The sequence below is a fragment of the Perca fluviatilis genome, chromosome 3 (assembly GCF_010015445.1).
Source record: "Perca fluviatilis chromosome 3, GENO_Pfluv_1.0, whole genome shotgun sequence".
Taxonomy (NCBI): domain Eukaryota; kingdom Metazoa; phylum Chordata; class Actinopteri; order Perciformes; family Percidae; genus Perca; species Perca fluviatilis.
Genome location: NC_053114.1, coordinates 18,698,932 through 18,720,441, shown reverse-complemented (window position 1 = coordinate 18,720,441; position 21,510 = coordinate 18,698,932). Strand labels below are relative to the sequence as shown.

Sequence of the window (21,510 nt, the reverse complement as noted above, 5' to 3'; positions counted from 1 at the left end):
CTGAGTTTATTTCTCTGATAAGTAGGGATAAATGTTTTTGCAAGCCGTAATCATGATTAGGATTCTACATTTTCGGTTATCTCAAGAATAAGATAACAGCAGGCACTGCATTCAAACGTTCAGCACAAATTGTCTTGGGTTATTAAAAGGTTAAAACTGATCATGACCATGTGTATGGTATGGGGTGCCGTTTGTGACCCTCAAAAATTCATACCAGTTTTTTAAAACATTGTTTGAAGCTAAATGTGACAAAATGTTGCTGTTATTTTCAGCGTGAGCCGCTTTACAAACAGCACCCCATACACGTGTCCACTGTAGACACTCATGCCAAAGACTCAAAGCCTGCTGGGTGAAAGTAATTAAGCCTAATTAAGCAAAGCTGTCTTCAATTTGTGTTCATTAAAACATCCTTTTTCTTTCTCCCACAATCTTTTCTATCTGCTCTCATTCTTGGCAGCCTTTTGAAAAAGGCTACTGTGTGCAATCTCAACCATTGATTTCTTTTTACGAGTGTGTTTTTTTTTTTTTTTAACAAAACTGACACAGCAAAATGAAGGCTTCTGTCCAAGCAGCGTGTAGGATTCCTCCACAAACAAAGAAGAGGATTCAAGCTCACTCTGCTCTCCTCTACAGAGCTCACAAAGAGGTTAGAAGTACAGCAAAAGCAGTAACTTGCAAGGACACGTGTTGTTTAACACTTGACCAAACATTACTGCTTTTCATGGGATGATTTTAATAGAACAGTTGATCCTAAACATTCTGTCTTTCCAACTGCAACTCATCTGTGGCTTTGCATCCCTTCTGCAGGTCAGTCCAGCTGGGATGAGGAGCCGAGACTTCCTGGCCAGTCGGCTCTGTTTTCCAAAGCCAGTCCTGCTCAGACTGGTGAGCTCAGAGGCTTCCCGGCTGTCAAAAAGCAACAGACTACAAGTGATCACTTTGCAGGAGATCAGTGCTGCTGTCACACTTGTACGACAGCGGATTCATACGAAAGCTGCTGCATGAAGAGTTGTGAAAATGTCAATGTTTTATTAACTTTAATCATTAAAGAGTTTTAAATTTTTAATCTGTTGCCTTTTTAATACAAGATGCATGTTGTACACGCTACTGTTGAGTAAGTAAAATCACATGGAGCACTCGGCCCTTGCAGTAAGTTAGAGCTGATTATTATTTACCTGATTTAACAGGGTGCAGGTTTTATTAGAAGTTTTGGATGCAAAATTCACATCCAGGAATGATTTGATTACTCTAGTTGCTTTTTTGTTTTTTTGCTAACGTGATTCAGGCCTTATTTTCTTTTAGACAAATTACAAATTGCAGTAGGTGAGCTCTCACTTCCGAGTCAGCTCCAGTTGACATTGAAAACCTACAACTGCAAAAAAAAAAAATATGGGAGGTTACATGAGTAAAGGTAGCCCTACTGCTTGCTTTAAATGTAAATTGAAACCTCTGTCCTCAAATCTCAACCCATAGTTTTATAGGTCTGCTTCTCCAAAACGTTTTGTAAATGTAAACATTATTAGGCTTTTTAATTATTTTACCTATAAATGTGGATGTTGACTTTGAAAAGAAGATTTGGGTGTTCTAGAAGCCAATAAAAAGGCTGTTCACAAACCCCTGAAACTTAAGGTTAAAATAAACCACTGTTAGGATTTCCTGAGGGTGGTGCCAGAGTAAAGGCCACTGCAACCATTACAATTCTTCTTGATTACCATACACTTAAATTCTCATGGCTAGTAGTTTCATCACATTTTTTTTCAGGAGGCAAAAAGTGTAAATTGGCAAATAATCACATTTGGCTAGGTGGGTCAGGGTAGGGGCACGGGGCACAGAAGTGATGCACGAGTGAAATGAGGCATGGTGGAAAATCGTACCAGAGGAATATGTTTCAGAAGTAGCCTGCAAAGAAGGAACAGCAGAGCAGGTGGAACAGCGAGCTGGCGCTCCATTCTGTTTGTGGTTTCTGTGCTTTAAATCCACCTGCTGATACCTCCGCCTCCTGTGCGCTCTCCTCTCCTCCTGCGGCGTCCACAGCTCCTCTGGAAACACTATCGCCGCCAATATCTTTCTCACTCAAACCTATCAGTCACTTAGAAGACATATGTAGCGCAACATTTTTTTCTGCAGTTTCGATGCAAGTTTTTTTCTTTGTGCATCGCATGGATTGTGTGTCCAATTTCATGATTTCTGGAGCGCGCGGATACAAGCTGCAGGTAGGAACAAAAACAGAGGATTTTTACTTGCACCGGATGCGTAAAATAAGCACGTCGTTGGAATAGGATGCTGTGTGAAAAGGAAAGTGATGCGCAATAGGCAACCTTTTCCTTTTTAAGTTAGATGTTTCTGTTCAAACATGGGTTGTTTGAGTGTGTTGAAGCGTGATAAGCAGCCAATGCTTCGTTATTGTGGCATATGTTTTTATATCGAAGCCTAATTTTATGCACATTTGCAGATCATCGTTGAAGGGCTGAAATACGCTGAAAGGAAACCCATTGAGCCTTAACTTCTTTTTTTTTGTTCCCTAATTAGATCAATTATGACTTTATATTGATCGCTTGATTACATGCATGTTCATATAAAACCCCCTCCACACACACACACACACACACACACACACACACACACACACACACACACACACACACACACACACACATAAATGTAAATGATCTAAACGTATTAATATAAATGAAATTATTTAACCTTTTCTTTCTTTTTTTCTTTCTTTATTATGTATTCAAATTATGATAATGCACATGATAATGCAAAAGGCAAATGCAGCAAACGTGCAAGGAGAGCCATACAGTCACACAAAAGTCGACCTTCTGGCCAATCATATGGATTAGCTGGCCCAGCATAAACCATCACCACCCTCCAGCTCTCTCTCTCTCTCTCTCTCTCTCTCTCTCTCTCTCTCTCTCTCTCTCTCTCTCTCACACACACACACACACACAAGGCAGAGTGTGCTTAACAGAAAAGTTAAAGTTGTAGTTAGAGTTAAAGATTGCAAGAGGTGACCAACTAAAGACAGAAATTCTCCCTGAAGTAAACCGTGCTGCTGTGGTGTGAGACTGGATAAAGTGTTCTGGAGACATCTGAACTAAAGAGTGAAAGCCAGTTCTCCCATTCACACAACCAGTGACTGATGCAGCATGACAACAGTAATGTTCTTACTCTCTCATTGAAGCAGTCGCATGCCACCAGCCAGATGGGACTCAACTTTGAAAAAACGGACTGATGTGACCCCTGGGACCTCCTTGTTGGTCATCATGGGATGTGGCACCTCCGTTGCTACGGAGAAACAAGGGAGAAGAGTGGAGACAGGTAAATATGTGTTAAAGGAGGGAGCTGTTATTATGGTCCTTGCGCGTTTTCCTTCCCTTCAGCTGGATTATGTTGACATTTTAATGTTTTGCCCCTGAGGAAAGGTGTGAAAAAAAAACATTAAATTAGAGTCTGTGGGTATAGACCAGCTGAGCACAAATATTTCTGGATACTAATTGGAGGGCAATCTTAGAAATAATTGAAATCTTACATTGTGTAACTCATTGTATCCTTATAGACTTTAAGTTGCTTTTATTTTAAGATTTCACGTGTAATTCCTACATACAGTCTGGCATTCACATTATAGATCCTAGAAATATCTGTTGTCTTCTCCTCAGTCCAGATTAAAAACTAGAGCGCAAACAAATAGTCGATTAATCGCTTAGTCTGTTTTGATAATCATTTAGTCATTTAAGTCTTTTCTTAAAGCAATAATGCCAAACAAACAATTATACACATTATAATAATACATTTGAAAATGTCATTTTGGACTCTGTGATGAGAATTTGGTCACAATTCTTTTTACATTTCAGAGACTAATCAATTAATTGACTTGAATAAGAAAGTAACTGGCAAACTAATCGATGATAAAAATAATCATTAGTTGCACTTCTTTTCTTGCTCCGGTTTTGTCTTGTTGATCTCCTCTGTGAAGCATTATGTAACATTACTTGGGTGGTGCTCCTTAGTGTATTATTAGCAGATGTCATGGCAGTACTATTATGGTTTAGTATGTTACGCATGTCAAAGTCACGCTGTGTAGAATGAATCTGATGGTAATGCATTTTTGCTGTGATAGATTTCCCTCCGACTTGTTGCACACACCCCAGATGTTTGACAGATGGTGCTTTTCTTTCTTCACACTCCGTCTCTCTTAAATGAGTGCTGTTTCTCCTGAAAGCTCTTTTAATTTGCTTAGTTTCTCCAGTCCCACTGATAATCGTGACCTCCCCTGTGTCTTGTTATCTCTCTTTGTGCGTGTGTGTTGTCTTTAATTACCAGTTTCTTATGCTGAGTTGTAGTTTCTTCTTATCACAGATGACACAGTTAAGACTCCCAGCCCAGCTCTGAGTAAGACCCTGCTCATCTCTAAAGATGTGTGTGTGTGTGTGTGTGTGTGTGTGTGTGTGTGTGTGTGTGTGTGTGTGTGTGTGTGTGTGTGTGTGTGTGTGTGTGTGTGTGTGTGTGTGTGTGTGTGTGTGATAAGAGTCTCGCATGCCATATTCATGTACTGCACTGTATGTATGTGTGTTCAGATAATCAGATATTTAATAAACATGTCTCCCATTTATATAAAATGTGAATATATAAAATGTAAATAAAAATAAAATACAGCTGGTGTTTTGTCATAGCTATGAAGGCAGCAGTTTTGATCCAGCGATGGTACCGGCGCTACATGGCCCGTCTGGAGATGAGGCGCAGGTACACCTGGAACATCTTTCAGTCCATTGAATACGCCGGGGAACAGGACCAGCTCCAGGTGACTCTCAGCGCAGGCATTTCCTCAAAGTACACATGGATGCTAATTTTCAGAAGCATCAGAAAGCTTAAAACACCTTTTTTCTGTTGTTTTTTTCTTTCCTCAGCTCTCCAGTTTCTTCAGTTTCATGCTCGACAACTTCACTCAGCTGAATGGAAATGGACCAGGTTAGGAGCCCAAATACTCTTTTAGCCACATCGTTTTAAGGAAAGATAAGATTTTGCATATTGAAAACTCTGACTTCATCCTTGTTATTTGGAAATGTCCGAAGTAAAGTCAAATTTTAGTTTGGAGTAAAACCCATTTAGTAACAAGGATCGTATGGATATGAATGAAGGACAAATTATATTCTACTTTATTATTTTTGCACTGTGCATGTAAAGCATTCACTCCTAATGTGTGTCTTTGACATACTGACACTTACATTTGTCAAGTTATTCTGCACCATTTTGCCTTTTTATTAATGTATTTTTTTTTAAAAGCTTTTGAGCATCTTTTTTTAGGTTTATTTGAAGCTGGTTTGCTATTATGTGAAACTGCATGATTAAAGACTCATTTGTAGGTAAACACAAATAGTGAGAGATGAAATGTTAATAATATGGTAATGTCAACTAGTATATTAGTTATCAGATGAGGTTTAATGGTTTTTGGAAGATTATACATACAGTAGATGTATTTTTTTTTACCTCCATGAAAACTAACCCCTGTTTTGTTTGATACCTCTGTGTTTTGGTCTGAATTAGAAAATATATTGCGTATACCCTGTTGCTTAGCAACTGCTGTGAATGTGGAGGCCAACGTGTTGGTGTGTTGCACTGACACAGCTGTGGCTTAAGTATGCACTGACCCGCTCATCCAGCAAAAAGCATAATGCTTCATTGACGAGCTAATCCTTTGGTCAGCCCTTATTGCTTAACATCTACTGTTCATCCTCTACGTGGGTTTTATATTGAGTCAACGTAAGTGATGCAAAGAGGCCAGACTCTTGCTGCCTTTATTTATCATATAAATACTATATCATCATTATATAAATACTATATCCCCATCTTTGTGTGTGTGCGTGCTTGTGACAGAATAGAGGACATTTAAAAGACACTAAAGGGGAAATAGACAAAAGACTTACAAAAGAGAAATAGGCCTGGAGGTAGATGTCTGTTCATGCCTTGCTTGTTTGCATAAATTAGAGGTTTTCATTAGCATATTGGAGTGGTCTTTTAATCCAACAGTGAGCTCACACAGAGCTGGATGTGATGCTGTGTCAACAGTTTTTTATTATAGATAATTCAAATCTGTGTATGGGTGTTTAGCTCATTGGGTAAACCCTTCATTTTGTTTACCTACAAAAGAGTTTTACTTCATTCATGTTACTTGAAGAGACAATCTGATTGCTGTTCAGCAGTGGTGGAGGAAGTTGAAGTCCTGCATTCAAAATTGTACCTAAGTTAAAGCACAAAAGTATTAGCATTAAAATATACATATTATAGGTTATAAATAATCTATTTGTTGATTATGTTTTGTTTTATTAATCTGAATCTGTAAAGTATCCAGAAATTGAAGTTATTAAATAAATTATGTGGATTAAAAAGTAAAATAGTTCCTTCTGACATATCGTAAGGACATCACTTAAGGCAATGTAGCAGATGTTGCGCAACTAGAGGCACAAAAGGCTTTTTCCACATATTCAGTCATACTCCCCAAAATCTGTAAACAGACTTTGGTGTGTAAAATCTGTGGATAGTTTAAATCCTTTATCGGGCCTGACAAAGATCCATGACGGATTAAAAAAGTGTGGTAATTTAAGTGATTATGGGAGCATAAACTAGTGTGGGGAATCTACTTTTTGCTTTCAGTGCTGATTATACCTGAACTATCACAGTTGAGCGATGACTGTATGCTGTGAGGTGATATCAATTTGTCGACTGTCAGCGATTTTGCTATACTGTAATAGGCTATCTGTTATTCCACGTTGTCTACTTCTCCAATATCTCCGGTTTTAGGCGGGTAATGTTGCAGATCAATGAGCAGGACTACTTTATGGCAATGATAGTATGAAAGTACGTTCACAGCTCCTCACACTGTGTTCTCCAGACTTGATCTCCCAGCTGCTGGACCCGGTGGTGGACCCCTGGTTGGACAGAGAGACCTGCTACAACATGATCCCTGTTCCAGAGTTGTACACCGGGCCCCGGCTCTCGTTTCCTCTCTCCGTCTCTGATACGAATGCTCTCCTTAGTGCATTTAAGGAGCAGCAGGTACAGAATACGTTTGATTGTCTTGGTTTTGATTTTGGGTGCTTTCTGGGACTTCATTACTTTTCTTCCGTGCAGACTCTACATGCCAGATATGTTCTGCAGCTGCTGTACGAGACCAAAACGCTCCTCAAACAGATGCCCAACATCACCCACTTGTCAACATCCTACACCAATGAGATCACTATATGTGGTGGGTGACCATGATCTCAGTTTCACTTGGTAATTCAAGATTCAAAATCGTTTGTCATTTTTAAGTACACAACAAACATTTCAGTCTGATCATTTTGCTTCTGCTTGTGCACCTGCTACATCGCACAGTACAGTGAGCTGCTGAATACATTAATGACCTGCTTACCAGTTAAATAATCGCTGATGTTTGCAAATGTGTTTTAAATACAGTTTTCTGTATCTTAATGGCAGCGTTCCAAGAATGGAGGTCTTGTTTATTTGCACACTGATCAGGCACTTGACTCCTCTTCCACGGCTGCCTCCTCCTGCAGATTCGCATCTAATTAAACTCAAGAATACTTGTGACTAAAGCAGAAAACACACACTGTTTAGTGTGTTGAGATGTTTTCACACCTCCTCTGTAAATCAGCCAGGGTTCAATTAAGCCAGAAATAAGATACCAAATCTTGCAATCCTGTGTTTTTCCTTTTGGTACAGGTGATCTGCATGGGCGGCTTGATGACTTACTTCTAATATTTTATAAGGTAAAGCCTTTTTGTTTTCTTCTATGCAACAATTGTCTTTAGAATCCTTTACTACCTGTTTTACAGGGAAATGTTGTTTTATGCAGATGCATCCAATTTTATGTAAATACACTTTTAAGTTGATTGATTTTCCGGCATGTTGCTGTTGTTCAGAATGGCCTTCCCTCTGCGGAGACGCCATATGTGTTTAACGGGGACTTTGTGGACCGTGGGAAAAAGTCTATCGAAGTGGTCATCCTCCTGTTCGCCTACCTGCTGCTTTACCCCGACTACATGCACCTGAACCGAGGAAACCATGAAGACCACATAATGAACCTCAGGTTGGTAGAAAGAAGAAAACGTGTATCCGTTTAGGTTTACCAAAAACATGAGAGTAGTAAAATTAGAATATGTTTTTACATTGATGTTTCAGATATGGGTTCACAAAAGAAGTCATGCAGAAATACAAGGTACAGTCAAGTCCAGACTCATGTCATTATTCTGTGTTTATTATGTACAGAACTCAGTTGCACGTTCTGCAGGTTGCAGCATGTAACTGCTGACTGTCACAGCTGGTGGAGCTGGGTGCATTACAAATTTGGCTGACTGTGTGCAGGCTCATGGCCGTGAGATCCTCCAGCTGTTTCAGGACGTTTTCAGCCTTCTGCCCGTCGCAACAGTCATTGACGGAAAGATCCTGATTGTTCACGGAGGGATATCAGATCAGACCGACCTGGACTTCCTCAGTTCCATAGAGAGGCACAAGGTCAGTGGAAACAATCAGCCACCCTTCATCCTCCAGCTGTACTCTTTTAACAGCAATAATCAATGTTGGCCACTAGAGGTTAGAAAAACCTTCTTTTTTTTAAAATGCTGTCAAATCACTGCCACCACACATCAATGTAGATATTATAGCTAACTTTGGCTTTGTTCATATCCAGCAGACATGGTCCATGCTAAATACTTACGTGGGTTTAAACAACATTCAGTTCTGTATATCAAATACCTTTTTTGTTAATGTGTGTTTGAAAAATAAGCATGCATGTATTCATCACATTGGATTATAATTGAATGCTAATGTAATGTTCTCATTACATTTTTAAAAGTAATTTTAGGAAATGCAGCAAATTACTTCTGAAGTACAGGACGACATGGGTGCTACAAAATATACAATTATTACACAAAGTCACTCCTAGAATGCAATAAATCATCTGTAATCTGTATCTTTATGTATGTATAATAGTTTTTATGTATTTTTAGGTTGGATTTTTTTTTTACCTTTTTTAATTTACTTCAGATAAGAAGTAGTACTGTACTAAGGATATGTATAAGCTCGTTTGTTAAGTAAAGTCAGTTTTTGCCTCAAAGAGCTTTACAACCTGTACAACATACTGTACATTACCCACTATCCTCAGACGCTTGACATACGTCAGTTTAAACTTCAATATGGAAAACAAATACCTTTTTGTCCTCACTTTCGTCTTTCCTTCTCTGCTCTTCCTAGGTGAAATCTGCCCTGAGGTTTCCCAGACGCAGTGTGGAGCAGCTGGACATCGGCCAGTCCTGCAGACAGATGAAGAGACTGAGATCTACAGCCTGCTCTCGTCCCAGCAGCAGTCGCAGCCACAGCAAGAACCAAAGAACCCCCCACCAGAGGTCTGACAGCAGCCCACAGACACTGACAGAACAAATGTACAATTTGATTTCTTGTTAAAAAGCGACAGACCCTCTCTTCTACCCCTTTTCTTCTGTAGAAATAGGCGATGCGGGCACAGCCGACAAGACAGCGCCGCCTCCACTTCGTCCTCCTCCTCATCATCGTCCTCCTCCTCTTTGCTCTTCTCTCCTCGAACTCCATCGTGCCTCTCGCCTCGTCCGTGCCCGTCTTCTCCCAGCATGCCTTACGCTATCAATGACCTCCAAGTACCTTTCCTGGACTCTCTGTCCTCTGTTCCCCCTCCTTCACCTCCACAACATGATCGGGAATGGAAACAGGTCGGAGGAGTGGATTCGGTGGGAAACAGATGAACATTATGCGACTGATGTCTTTTGTGTCTTATTCACCACTTGTATCTACTTTCCTCTCTGCTGCAGATAGTGGATATATTGTGGAGTGACCCTAAAACCCAAAAAGGCTGCAGTCCCAACACATTCAGAGGAGGAGGCTGCTACTTCGGCCCTGACGTCACCCAGAGACTGCTGCTCCAGCACGGACTCCAGCTGCTCATCAGATCCCATGAGTGCAAACAGGAGGGATACGAGCTCTGTCATGGTGGACAGGTAGACGGGTTGCAATAAATTCATTGAGATTGTCCCAAAAAGTGTTTGAGTCTGGAGAAATAAATGTGTGCATGTTTGTTCTACAGGTGATCACCATTTTCTCAGCGTCAAACTACTATGAGGAGGGAAGCAACCGTGGTGCCTACATCAAAGTGGGCCGAGAACTGGTTCCCCGCTTCTACCAGTACCAAGTCAGCCGCACAACACGCAAACTCACCCTGACACAGAGGTACAACAGGTGTCTGGTGTTTATTTGTTTGTGTAAAATTTGCATTTGTCTGTTTTAGATTATAAATATATAAATAGGTTATAAATTGGATAGCTTTGGGTTTTGGACTGCTGAGCACTCAAAACAAGCATTTTGAATTTAAGCATTTAAAGGAACACGCCGACTTATTGGGACTTTGTCTTATTCACCGTAACCCCCAGAGTTAGACAAGTCGATACATACCCTTCTCATCTCCGTGCGTGCTGTAACGCTGTCTGACGGCTCCAGCGGCAGCAGCCCATAACAGAACAGGCAGGTGAATGGTTCCAGTAATCCTACTGCTCCGAATAAGTGACAAAATAACGCCAACATGTTCCTATTTACATGTTGTGATTTGTAGAGTCACAGCGTGTACAAAAAACAACGTAACATGAAACACAGCCGTCTTCTAACCGTAAACAAAACCGGGAACTATATTCTCCAGGCGGAAGAATATAGTACTTGGGCGGAATGATTTGCTTTGCATTAAGCCTGTCTGAGAATATATTTACGCTGTTTTTGTACACGCGCTGTGACTCTACAAATCACAACATGTAAATAGGAACATGTTGGCGTTATTTTGTCACTTATTCGAGCAGTAGGATTTCTGGAACCATTCACCTGCATGTTCTGTGATGACCTGCGCGCTGGAGCTGTCAGACAGTTACCGCACAACTACGTAATGAGAAGTGTATGGTCATCGCACTGTCTAACTCAACGTGAATAAGCTAAATTCCCAATAAGTCGGTGTGTTCCTTTAAGTAGGAAAGCTCATACTTAGTTAATGGCCTGTGTTTGCATGTGTGTCTGCAGAGTACGAGCTGCTGAAGGTTCTGCTCTCAAGGCCCTGAAGGAGAAGCTGTTCTCCCACCGCTCTGAGCTGCTGTCAGGCCTCCAGCAGTACGATCCAAATAATACCGGTGCGCTCTTTTCACTTACTTATTACATGTATTTAACCAGGTTGACATGTATACAGTAGTTTTTATATGCAAGCATATCTTTTTCAGGTAGTGTGTCAGTCAGTGAATGGGCTCAGGTGTTGGAGTCTGTGCTGAGACTGGATCTGCCCTGGAGGACACTTCGTCCACACTTAGCCCGTCTGGCACCAGATGGCAGTGTGGACTATCAGTCCTGCTTCGAGGATATGGAATCAGGGATTTCTCTGCCTCAGGTCAGAGAAGTGAGGGGTTACTGTGCTTGAAGGGTATTTTGAGATCTTTGTACTTTAAGTTTATACTTTTTTACATTTCAGAGGGAAATGTTGTACTTTTTACTCCACTCCATTTATTTAAGCCCCGACAGTCGTTTTACAGGACCGTTTTAAAACTGTCAGTAGGTTTAAGTCTCAGAAAGCGAAAGAGGTTGGATAATTGTATGAAGCATGTGATAATGCATGCAATGAAATGGAGTGGAGCATTTAAATGAAGAAAAGTGAGATTTCAATATCCAATATGCGCACAAATATGGGCACTTAATGACACTTAATTTACTTTGCCTGAGGATCAGCACCAAGCTTTAAACATGTTACAATCCAACTGGCAGCCCAAGCCTTTTCGTTCTCCCTTGTGATACTGGTATTTTTAGGATTATAGTACATATTCGACCCATGCTTCTATCAAACACAGCTATTGTTTAGATGTCTACTGTTTTCTTTTCTCCTTTCCTCCTTTTAGGTGACTTCAAACTTGGCGGAAACTCTGTTCAGATACAGGACAGACATTGAGATAATATTCAACATTATAGACAAAGACCATTCAGGTAAAAAAAATCTCTTTAAAGGTCCCATGGCATGAAAATGTCACTTTATGAGGTTTTTTAACATTAATATGCATTCCCCCAGCCTGCCTATGGTCCCCCAGTGGCTAGACATGGTGATAGGTGTAAACCGAGCCCTGGGTATCCTGCTCTGCCTTTGAGAAAATGAAAGCTCAGATGGGCCGATCTGGAATCTCCTCCTTATGAGGTCATAAGGAGCAAGGTTATCTCCCCTTTCTCTGCTTTGCCCACCCAGAGAATTTGGCCCACCCATGAGAAAGAGAGAGACATCATGGCATCCAAAGAGCAAAGTGGAAGTTGGTCAAGGCTAGCGCCCTTTATATAGAGAGTGTGGCCAACTCAAATCATGGGCGCCATATTGGATACCAACGTCAGATAACTCTATAGTGTAACCCTATGGGGCGAATATGCTATCTTGAAATAAATCGCTTATTTTCACCATAAACAGGCATATACATGTTATTATCAACGTTTGTCAATATGTAAAAGGTCCTTACGGAAATATTCCAGTGTATATTTACCTTCTATATCGTAAATGGGCCTCTAAAAAGTGCCCATTGTAGTGAGTGACCATGTCGCCTAATAAGTCATTTTTTCTTTTTAGTCCGTTTACCTTTCTAATGTCCGCTAATTTTTAAATAATTTATTAAATTTTTCCACTATTCCCTGCACTATGTCAATGGGAATCAGATGAATGTTGGTATCAAACATGGAGTCCACGAAACATGTGACCACCTCGGAACCAATCACATAACGGGATAGCTCAGAACATTTGATTCCCTAGTTGGCCACACTCTCTATATAAAGGGCTAGTCAAGGCCACACCCCCACCCTCCACCCTCCACCCTCCACCCTCTCCCCCCTCTCTCCTCCTCAATAGCATTTAAAGCTACAGACACAGAAATTGCACATACTAAGGAAAGCTCATTGTAGGACTGGCTCTAGTGGCTGTAATTCTGCACCAAGGCTGAATTTCGGGAAAGAGACTTCAGATACAGTATTAGGGGAGCACTAAGGCCTATATAAAAGCATCCGAAAAGCAGCATGTCATAGGACCTTTTAAAAACAGAAAATTCTAAATGTATTCCTTACAGTTCAGGATGTGGGGGTTTGTGTGTTGTTCAGGTCTGATCTCCGTCGAAGAGTTTCGTCACACGTGGCGTCTCTTCAGCGCCCACCTGGGGGTCGACATCAACGACAGAGCCATCGATGACCTGGCCCGAAGTATCGACTTCAACAAGGACGGCAGCATAGACTTCACTGAGTTCCTAGAGGCATTCAGAGTGGTACACAAACTGGACAACAAGGATCAGCAATTCAACGGAAAGATGGATGGAGAGAAGTATTTGTGAAGGGAAGAATCTGAATACTACAGTGTGGAAGCCCTGCAAGATTAGCAGGAAGGAAGGAAAGTAGGGAAAAGACAGTTGTTAAAGGACAAATACAATGCACTTTAAAAGTATTGGTGCATTTTATCATTTGTTTTAATTTTAATAAAGACCTTAATGATTCACCATTTGTTTAGCCTTCTCGGCGTGAAATGGCTCGACAAACGTTGGATGGATTGTCATGAAATTTGGCATTATTTAGAAGGATTATGTTATGGTACATGGCTGCATTTATATTTCACTTTTATTTAAAGCGCTTTTCAAGTCACAAACTACCTTGCAAGGTGCTGATCTGACCATTGGGAGCAATTTGGGGCTCAGTGTCTTGCTCAAGGACACAAGATGGAAGTCCTGGGCATAAAAGTACACATGAAAGTCACCAAGAACCCCACCAAGTCTAAATGAATTGCTAGAAAAAGTCTGACGCAGGTTCTGGGACTACGAGCTTTAGGTACGGTTTGATTTAGCACAGATGTAACGTCTGACAGCAGAGTTGCAGACTTGTGAGAAACATATTGTGCAACAGATATACAGCAGGAGTACCAGTGTGATGTAGCACTGTTACCTACATGTCAGTACTGTAGTGTTACCTATGAATATTACATGTATTGATACCTGAAGTATAAAAAGAAGAAACACACTGCTGCTAGTTTCAGCTGGTGTGTGTTCAGCTGTTTACCAAAAAGGAATAAATTGTCTTGTTTTTTAACAAATTGTTGTATTGTTGTTTTTGTATGTTTTGTGTATGTTTTTATTAGACTGTGTGTGTGTGTGTGTGTGTGTGTGTGTGTGTGTGTGTGTGTGTGTGTGTGTGTGTGTGTGTGTGTGTGTGTGTGTGTGTGTGTGTGTGTATGTGTGTGTGTGTGTGTGTGTGTGTGTGTGTGTGTGTGTGTGTGTGTGTGTGTGTGTGTGTGTGTGTGTGTGTGTGTGTGTGTTCATATTGTACTTCACTCTGTAATCTATCTATATATCTTCTAACCCTAACTCTGCCCACTATAATTACCAAATGGAGGGAGCTGTAAAACAGGCCCAGGCATCCTGTCAGGTTGAGTAATGATGGGTTCAGATTTCACTGAACAACTTGTGCAGTATGCACACACATGAGCACACACACACACACACACACACACACACACACACACTTTAAACAGGTGCGCACACACACTATATGCAGGGTTCCTACATAAGTGAAGGGTGAGAGACAAACAGGAGTTTGAGGAGACTAATTATTTTTTAACTGACACTTTAAATCAGGTAAAAACAGCATCTCCCCTGATACCTACTCAGTGTTTTGTGTATGCACCATCTTACCCCTCCTTCTTCCCTTCCTTCCTCCCATCTGTCCATCCTGTAGTAATCCCAGACCACATCTCCCCACCCCTCCCCTCAATCTCCAACCTCTCATATACCTCCCACTTTCACTCTCCAAGTACTTCTCTGTAGCCTCCAATCCCATCTGGGAGTTCAGATGGGGCTCTTGGCAGCACTGGTCGCTCTGCTCTGCATCTATGCTCCAGGTACTTCTTCAAGTTCATTTTCTGACTTATGTGTTAAAAAGCCAATTACTCTTAAGTAATCGGCTTTTTCAGACAACTGCAGACATTCACTGTGAAACTGTTCTACAGCGTGGGGAGCTGAAGGATGCAGCACTTTTAGACACCTGGAGAACGGGCAGACGTTTTTTCGTTACGGTGGACTGCTGGTGATCTTCCGCTGTCATCCTGGCTACAAGCTCCATGGATACAAAACCAACAGCTGTGTGTCTGGGCGCTGGTCCCGGGACACCCCAGTCTGTGTCGGTGAGGAGCGTCATTCATAAGCATGTGCTGTAAATCTTTTTGTTTTAGGATTTCAGTTTCTGTTTTAGTCAGTAGCATTTAGAGGATACTTTGTTGCTTCTGTTGCAGTGCACAGTAGAGAGTTGATAGGAAACAACAACAAAGGCAATAAGGGTCCCTGGTCAGACTCAAACTTGTAATCACTTTCCATGATATTCTCCCGTTCTTTGAGGCTCCGGCTGCTCCAACCCAGGGCGGCTTACCCACGGGACGAGCAGCATGAATGAGGACGGCTCCTGGGCAGTGTTCAGCTGTGATAGTGGCTTTCGGCTACACGGGCCCTCAATGTTATACTGTAAGGGCCTCACCTGGAACAGCACAGAGCCTGTATGCAAAGGTGAGCATAAAAAACTCAGCTATAAAGCTATAGTTTGATATTTTATAAAATACACTTATTTGCTAAGAGTTAGATGAGAATTGATTCGTACTGTATCTCATATTCAAGAGTGGTATCAATCTTCTCATCTAACTATTGACAAAGTGAATGAGTGAATGAGTTTATCTCCCAACTTTTCAAACTATTCCTTTAAATTTGATCTTGTACTAGCCACTGCCTTTGTATCACATTGTGTTAATTCTCCCACATTCATTGATTCCACAGCACAGCAGTGGGTAGAAGGTAGAAGTTTATTACTGCAATGTAACTATAACTGTAACTACCTATTTTTTGTCATGTTTGAAAGTTGCTGTACAAATAGACTTCCCTTGCCTCCTTAACTCTTACCTTACCATTTGATCTTTTTCCTCTTTTCTCCTCGTTAGAGTACGACATGATGAGCTCGGTCTCAGGTGTCAATGTGCAAAAGCCAAACATACACCAGAACCTCCAGGCTGCTGTAATTCTGAAGACCCAGCAACAATCCCACTACAACACCCTCGCTAATACCGCTTCCAAAGAAGTGAACCTCAAATTTGGCTTGCTGTCTAACACAGCATCCGAAATGTCCAACAGGGAGAGGATTAAAGTGACTGTCCCAAAAGTCCACCAGCAGCAGCATGTTCAGTTTCCCAATTTTAAAGTCAAAGATGGAGTCCAATCAACTCATCATGAAGAAACAGGAACTGGGAGGCATGACTTGGAGGCAGAAAAGGTGGACAAAGTTGCCTCTAAATCACATTGGTCTACTACTGTCTCATCTGCCTTATCATTAGTGTCAGGAACAGAACAATCAACATCCTCACCAACATCATTTTCAACAGCCCATACACCAGCTATGGCTGCTGTCTCAAATACTGTGATGTTTGTGCCAACTTCCCCACTCCACCACATGAAATCTGCACTTCCTGTGTCTGGCAGGGAAAAAGTGCTCAAGTTTGGAGAACTTGTCACTTCCCGGGATGACGCGACTCTCTCTGTAGTAGTAACAGGCTCTTCACAAACTGCAGATGAAGACCAACAGGCTGAAACTGTCTTCCAGTATCCTCCTTTGTCTCAGCCTGGGTCTGTAGATAAAAGGGAGCCCACCGAGACTTCAACAACTTTATCTTCTTCTGTTAATTTAATTTCTGACAGTTCTACCTCCACTTCATCACCTGCTTCCTCCTTATCAGCCCCCCTTCCCTCCTATTCTGCCTCAACTTCCTTAAATTCCAGCTCCTCTCAGTCCAATATGAAAACACAGCTGCCTTATGTTCCTTCAAACACCTTTACCACCAGTGAGCCAAGATCTCACCGGACTGAAAACCACAACGCCACCTTCAAACCACCTCTGCTGTCTCTGAGCCTGAGCAGACGACCCATATGCACATACCCGCCTGTGCCCGCTCACGGGACCTTCTACTTTCGTAATGTAGAGAATCCAGGTCCCAGAGAGAACAGACATTACATACAGTATGCCTGCTACCCTGGCTATACGCTGGCTCATGGAGACATACACAGCTACTGCCAGCATGGGGGCGCCTGGAGTGGAATCACACCTGTTTGTCTGGGTAGGTAACTTCATAACTTTTTTGATTAATTTGAGAATGCTGCTCACTGACAAGGAAAAGGAACAGTGTCCTGATGGGTAAAGAAAGGGAAGGTGCAAGATGTTGATTTGCCAATATATATTGCCCAATACTAGTCTTTAACTGTTTTATTAAACTTTTGTTTATTGTTAATATAAAGGTGTTTTACTACTGAAATTTTGTTTTTATATTTTTTATATTACTGCATCCAGGAACTGCCAACTTACCTAGAGTAATTTGTTTTAAGTTTGACTTCCCATGATGTTTTAAAGGCTTGACGCCCTGTCAGGAATTAAATTCTGAAAAACTGAACAGTATTTTTTGGCATGTAAAATACAAGATTTAAGGATGGATGTCCACTAAAAATAAAGTGCATCCTATCAGTGATTTCTGTGGAAAATCAACCTACATAAACTAGTACAAGTAGAAAAACTCTACATTCTTGGAAGGTTTTATCACAGTGCAATGATCAATAGCAAATAATAATAATAATAACAATAATAATCGTCAAAATTATCTTATGGATTGCTGCATTACAAGGGTGTGCAAAAGAAATGTATCATTAAAATAATAATTATTAAAATGTAAACATTCCAACAAAATATATATATATATATATATATATATATATATATATATATATATATATATATTATGAAATGGTGTGTAATTGATCAATGCAGTAGGAAACAAATGAAAATATGAAGTAAATATATTTACAGTACATATGCAGTTTGCATGTAAAAAAAAACCATAAATGTACTAAGAGTGGATGCAAAAAAAGATTATCAATTATCAATATTTTTAGTTTACACATGAATGTCTATAAAACAGTCCACATGTTATATCTTGCAAGAACTGGGAGATAATTGTCACACTATTTGCCAACTTATTTTCTGTCGATGGATTAATCGACTAATTGTTTTTCGGGTCTGTAATTTCAATCAAGCAGCGTCATGTCAGTTATCTGTTTTAAAGATAATAACATTAGTTATTGTACCATACACATCATCTCATTCTGAATGAAAGCTGAGTTACAGCCTCTTCTGTTGTCACAGATTCAAACTGAATTGTCTCCAGTCTCTCTGCCCTGAAAGTCCGCTCATGTAAATGCTCAAATTCATTTCTCTTATTGTAACTTTTGAACTTGTTAATTCCCCCCGAATTAATACATTCTTATGGTTTGTCTCCAGAGTTGACACCTTGTTCAGTTAACAACGGAGGCTGTTCCCAGCTGTGCTCTCACTCCCAGCACTACAACCAGAGCTCCAACCAGACCCAAACCAGAACTCAATGCCACTGTAGAGCTGGATTCACTCTGCTGGATGATGGGCAGACGTGTCGAGGTGAGCATATTAATGTTCTTTTTTTTTGTAACATTCTTCCTGAATCCTCTGTGGACGCCCTGGGCTCTTCCTAATAACAACACGGCGTGCACTGAGGCGTGTTACAGCACAACAGGGAGTCTCCTTCACATGTTTTCTGTGTTTGATGTTTCATGGTTCACAGACAAGCATACACGTGAGCTGTGAAATTTATGGCTGCACCATAACTGTGTAGCACTTAGAAGGCTGACATTTACTTTATATATTGTCTCAAGGTTACACGTGCCTGCTCAGGGTCAACCTACGACAACCATCAGCGGATGGTGTTGATATTATTTTTGAACAGTGTTATTATCAGTGTGGACTTTGACAGATAGTCCTGTCCAGACATCGTGGTTTGGCTGATTATAGTTTAGTTTTAGGCTGAAAATTCCATTGCAGTCAAATAAGGCTTGTAAACATTCCTGTCTGACAGACAGTTAAAGGAAAATGAGCATTTTTTTGGCCCTTATTTCAAAAGATGTAATTATATTTTTGACTAGTCTTTGTCCACATGTACTACTCTATGTCGAGATTTGTCAAGTAAGTGTATGTACTAATTCAAGTATTGTCTATGGAGATTCATTTATGCATCCAAGTATTGCACTTAAGTACAATTTTGAAAATGGTGCTTTTCTAGATTGCAGGGCCACACAGGGAAAAACAAGGCCAGAGCTGATATACAAGTTTACTGAGTCCTTTCTGCACATCCTTGTTTCCTGCCTCAGAAGAACAGGAAGTCAGAAAACATCTGCCTTATGGTTTGCTCATTACAGACCAAAACACCAAGCAAACATGCATGAGCGATGACCACCTTTCATCTGTTGCTCTGTTCTTTCATCTCATTGCAGCCTGGACTGTGTGTTTTTGTCAGATTGACTGTACACAATAGTGTGTGTTCTATTAAATTTGTGTCATTTCAAACCAGTGCAAGATATGTGTTCTTTATGTATAGAATACCTTTGGTTTGCATGTGTTTAGATTTAGATGAGTGTGTGGAGGGGCAACACCAGTGTCAGCAGAAATGCATCAACACATTTGGTTCCTTCAAGTGCAGCTGTGATGATGGCTATCAACCAGCTCATCAGCAGACCTCCTGCACAGGTGTGTGTGTGGCTGCGTATTTATACATTTGTGTCTGTTTATATCATTTACATCTATGAACAAAGAGTATTTCTACATCACTCTTCATCTTTCCAGATGTGGATGAGTGCCTGCTGCCAGCAGCTGTAACAGGCTGTGTGTTTGGCTGTGTTAACACCCCTGGGAGCTTCTACTGCCAATGTCCTGTTGGCTACAGCCTTCAGACTGCAGACAGCCACTGCCAAGGTTAGGAGACACTTGCTAAACATTACCGTGAACCATGCGTCGCTCTTTTTAGCCATGCTAGCAGCGTCTCGGCTCTAGGGACGGTCATGACGGTTAGTCGGTCCACTACTTGGATCCAGACTGAAATATTTGAACATCTGCCGGATAGATTGGCATGAAATTTGGTGCACACATTCATGGTTCCCAGATGATGAATCCCACTAACGTTGGGGGATGCCTTGACTTTTCCTCTAACGCCACCACAAGGTTGAAAAAGAAAAATGCATGTACTTTAGCTTGGTTGTCACCTTTTCCTAAACTTCTTTTTCTTATCCAGATATAGATGAGTGTGCTGTTAATCAGGGGCTCGGGCCGTGTACGGAGCAGTGCCACAACTCCCCAGGATCCTACCGATGCTCCTGCTCGTATGGGCACATCTTAGCCGGAAACGGACACAGCTGCATCGCCGAGTGTCCACCTGGATACAGGAAGGAACCAATAACAATACCACCTGAGAATCCAACTGCACAAACTCTTAGGGAGGAGTGTGTAGGTAAGAAATAAAAACATAAAAGCTAAATGTGTGCACCATATATGTCCCTATGTCTCTCACAAAAAAAAACATTATACACAATACACAAAACACAATAGATTTATCCAACTTATGTGTCCACACACAGATATAAATGAGTGCCAGGAAGAGACCTGTGAGTGGCAGTGTGTGAACCTGCCAGGCTCTCACCGCTGCATCTGCCCCAGAGGATACACACTCCACAAAGATGGCCAACGCTGCAAAGGTCAGTTGGGTCATACACACTCATTATGAGTTAAATCCATATAAATGTGGAAGTTTATGTTTAATATTCACTGTAATTATGCATACTTTCTCTCCTTCTCCTCCAGACATTAATCAGTGCAGCCGGAAGAATGGAGGGTGTTCCCACCTGTGTGTGAACCAAAGAGGTGGCTATAAATGTGTCTGCCCAGCCTCTCATCGTCTCTCACCCTACAGCTGGAAGAAATGTGTGCCAAGAACAACAGCGAACACTGCTATCTAAACATATGAGCTGCCTGTCCAAGTTGTTATGAGCAATAGATTTCAGCTGGTTCTTCTTTAAAACTAGCCTATTTTCCTATTGATTCAGAAATGACATGACTTAATTATTAAATTATCCATTTTAATTGTTGTTTTTAAATTGTGTATGTTGTGTTTAGTTTGTGAAGGAATAAACATAAATGTATTAATCATAATCAATGTTTTTAGTCCTTGACATAATTGGACAATGGATTAAGACTTTGTTACCATAGCTGCTATGCCTGACTTTCCAATCTAGCACTGCAGAAGTTTACAGTGATTAGGGACAGATTTGCCAATTGAAATGTGTATGGTAGTAATATGAAACAATGCACCGTACTGATTTGGGCACTTAGCTAGCGTTCTATACAAACCTTAGAGAAAAGCCCAACATTTTTTATAGCTGTTATCCAGCAGTGGGTTGCATCACCTCTTCTTGTTCTTCGCTGATTCTCATTTATGCTTGTGATTTATTATAAATCCAGCTTAACGTGATATTTCTACCCCTTTCACGATTGAGCACATTGTTTTCACATTGT

General features: G+C 40.9%; 2 protein-coding genes across 3 annotated transcripts; both read left to right on the top strand.

Moving 5' to 3' along the window:
- The first annotated feature begins 1,838 nt into the window (after positions 1–1,838).
- Positions 1,839–14,152, top strand: ppef1 (protein phosphatase, EF-hand calcium binding domain 1). Of its 2 annotated transcripts, none has more exons than XM_039794056.1 (19): positions 1,839–2,213; positions 3,191–3,324; positions 4,363–4,395; positions 4,677–4,804; positions 4,911–4,971; positions 6,893–7,056; positions 7,132–7,246; positions 7,723–7,769; positions 7,923–8,089; positions 8,182–8,218; positions 8,365–8,514; positions 9,253–9,404; positions 9,503–9,743; positions 9,843–10,028; positions 10,115–10,257; positions 11,089–11,195; positions 11,283–11,446; positions 11,949–12,033; positions 13,177–14,152. In XM_039794056.1, exons 2-19 carry the CDS (start codon positions 3,195–3,197, stop codon positions 13,401–13,403), a joined length of 2,337 nt encoding a protein of 778 aa, XP_039649990.1. In that variant the 5' UTR covers positions 1,839–2,213; positions 3,191–3,194; the 3' UTR covers positions 13,404–14,152. The 2 variants fall into 2 exon arrangements, with proteins under 2 accessions (XP_039649990.1, XP_039649989.1); XM_039794055.1 differs by having other exon boundaries at positions 3,188–3,324.
- Positions 14,153–14,883: 731 nt separating this feature from the next.
- On the top strand, positions 14,884–21,097 carry LOC120556226. The gene is made up of 10 exons (XM_039795677.1): positions 14,884–14,956; positions 15,065–15,238; positions 15,450–15,614; positions 16,040–17,206; positions 18,418–18,570; positions 19,570–19,692; positions 19,789–19,917; positions 20,234–20,449; positions 20,577–20,693; positions 20,800–21,097. Exons 1-10 carry the CDS (start codon positions 14,908–14,910, stop codon positions 20,952–20,954), a joined length of 2,448 nt encoding a protein of 815 aa, XP_039651611.1. The 5' UTR covers positions 14,884–14,907; the 3' UTR covers positions 20,955–21,097.
- The last annotated feature ends 413 nt before the right edge of the window (positions 21,098–21,510 follow it).

Coding starts and splice junctions, on each gene's coding strand:
- ppef1 (XM_039794056.1), top strand. CDS start 3,195: ATGCCACCAGCCAGATGGGACTCAACTTTGAAAAAACGGACTGATGTG. Junction 4,396..4,676: donor GACTCCCAGCCCAGCTCTGA/GTAAGACCCTGC, acceptor GTTTTGTCATAG/CTATGAAGGCAGCAGTTTTG. Junction 8,090..8,181: donor GACCACATAATGAACCTCAG/GTTGGTAGAAAG, acceptor TTGATGTTTCAG/ATATGGGTTCACAAAAGAAG.
- LOC120556226 (XM_039795677.1), top strand. CDS start 14,908: ATGGGGCTCTTGGCAGCACTGGTCGCTCTGCTCTGCATCTATGCTCCA. Junction 15,239..15,449: donor GGACACCCCAGTCTGTGTCG/GTGAGGAGCGTC, acceptor CCGTTCTTTGAG/GCTCCGGCTGCTCCAACCCA. Junction 20,450..20,576: donor TCTTAGGGAGGAGTGTGTAG/GTAAGAAATAAA, acceptor GTCCACACACAG/ATATAAATGAGTGCCAGGAA.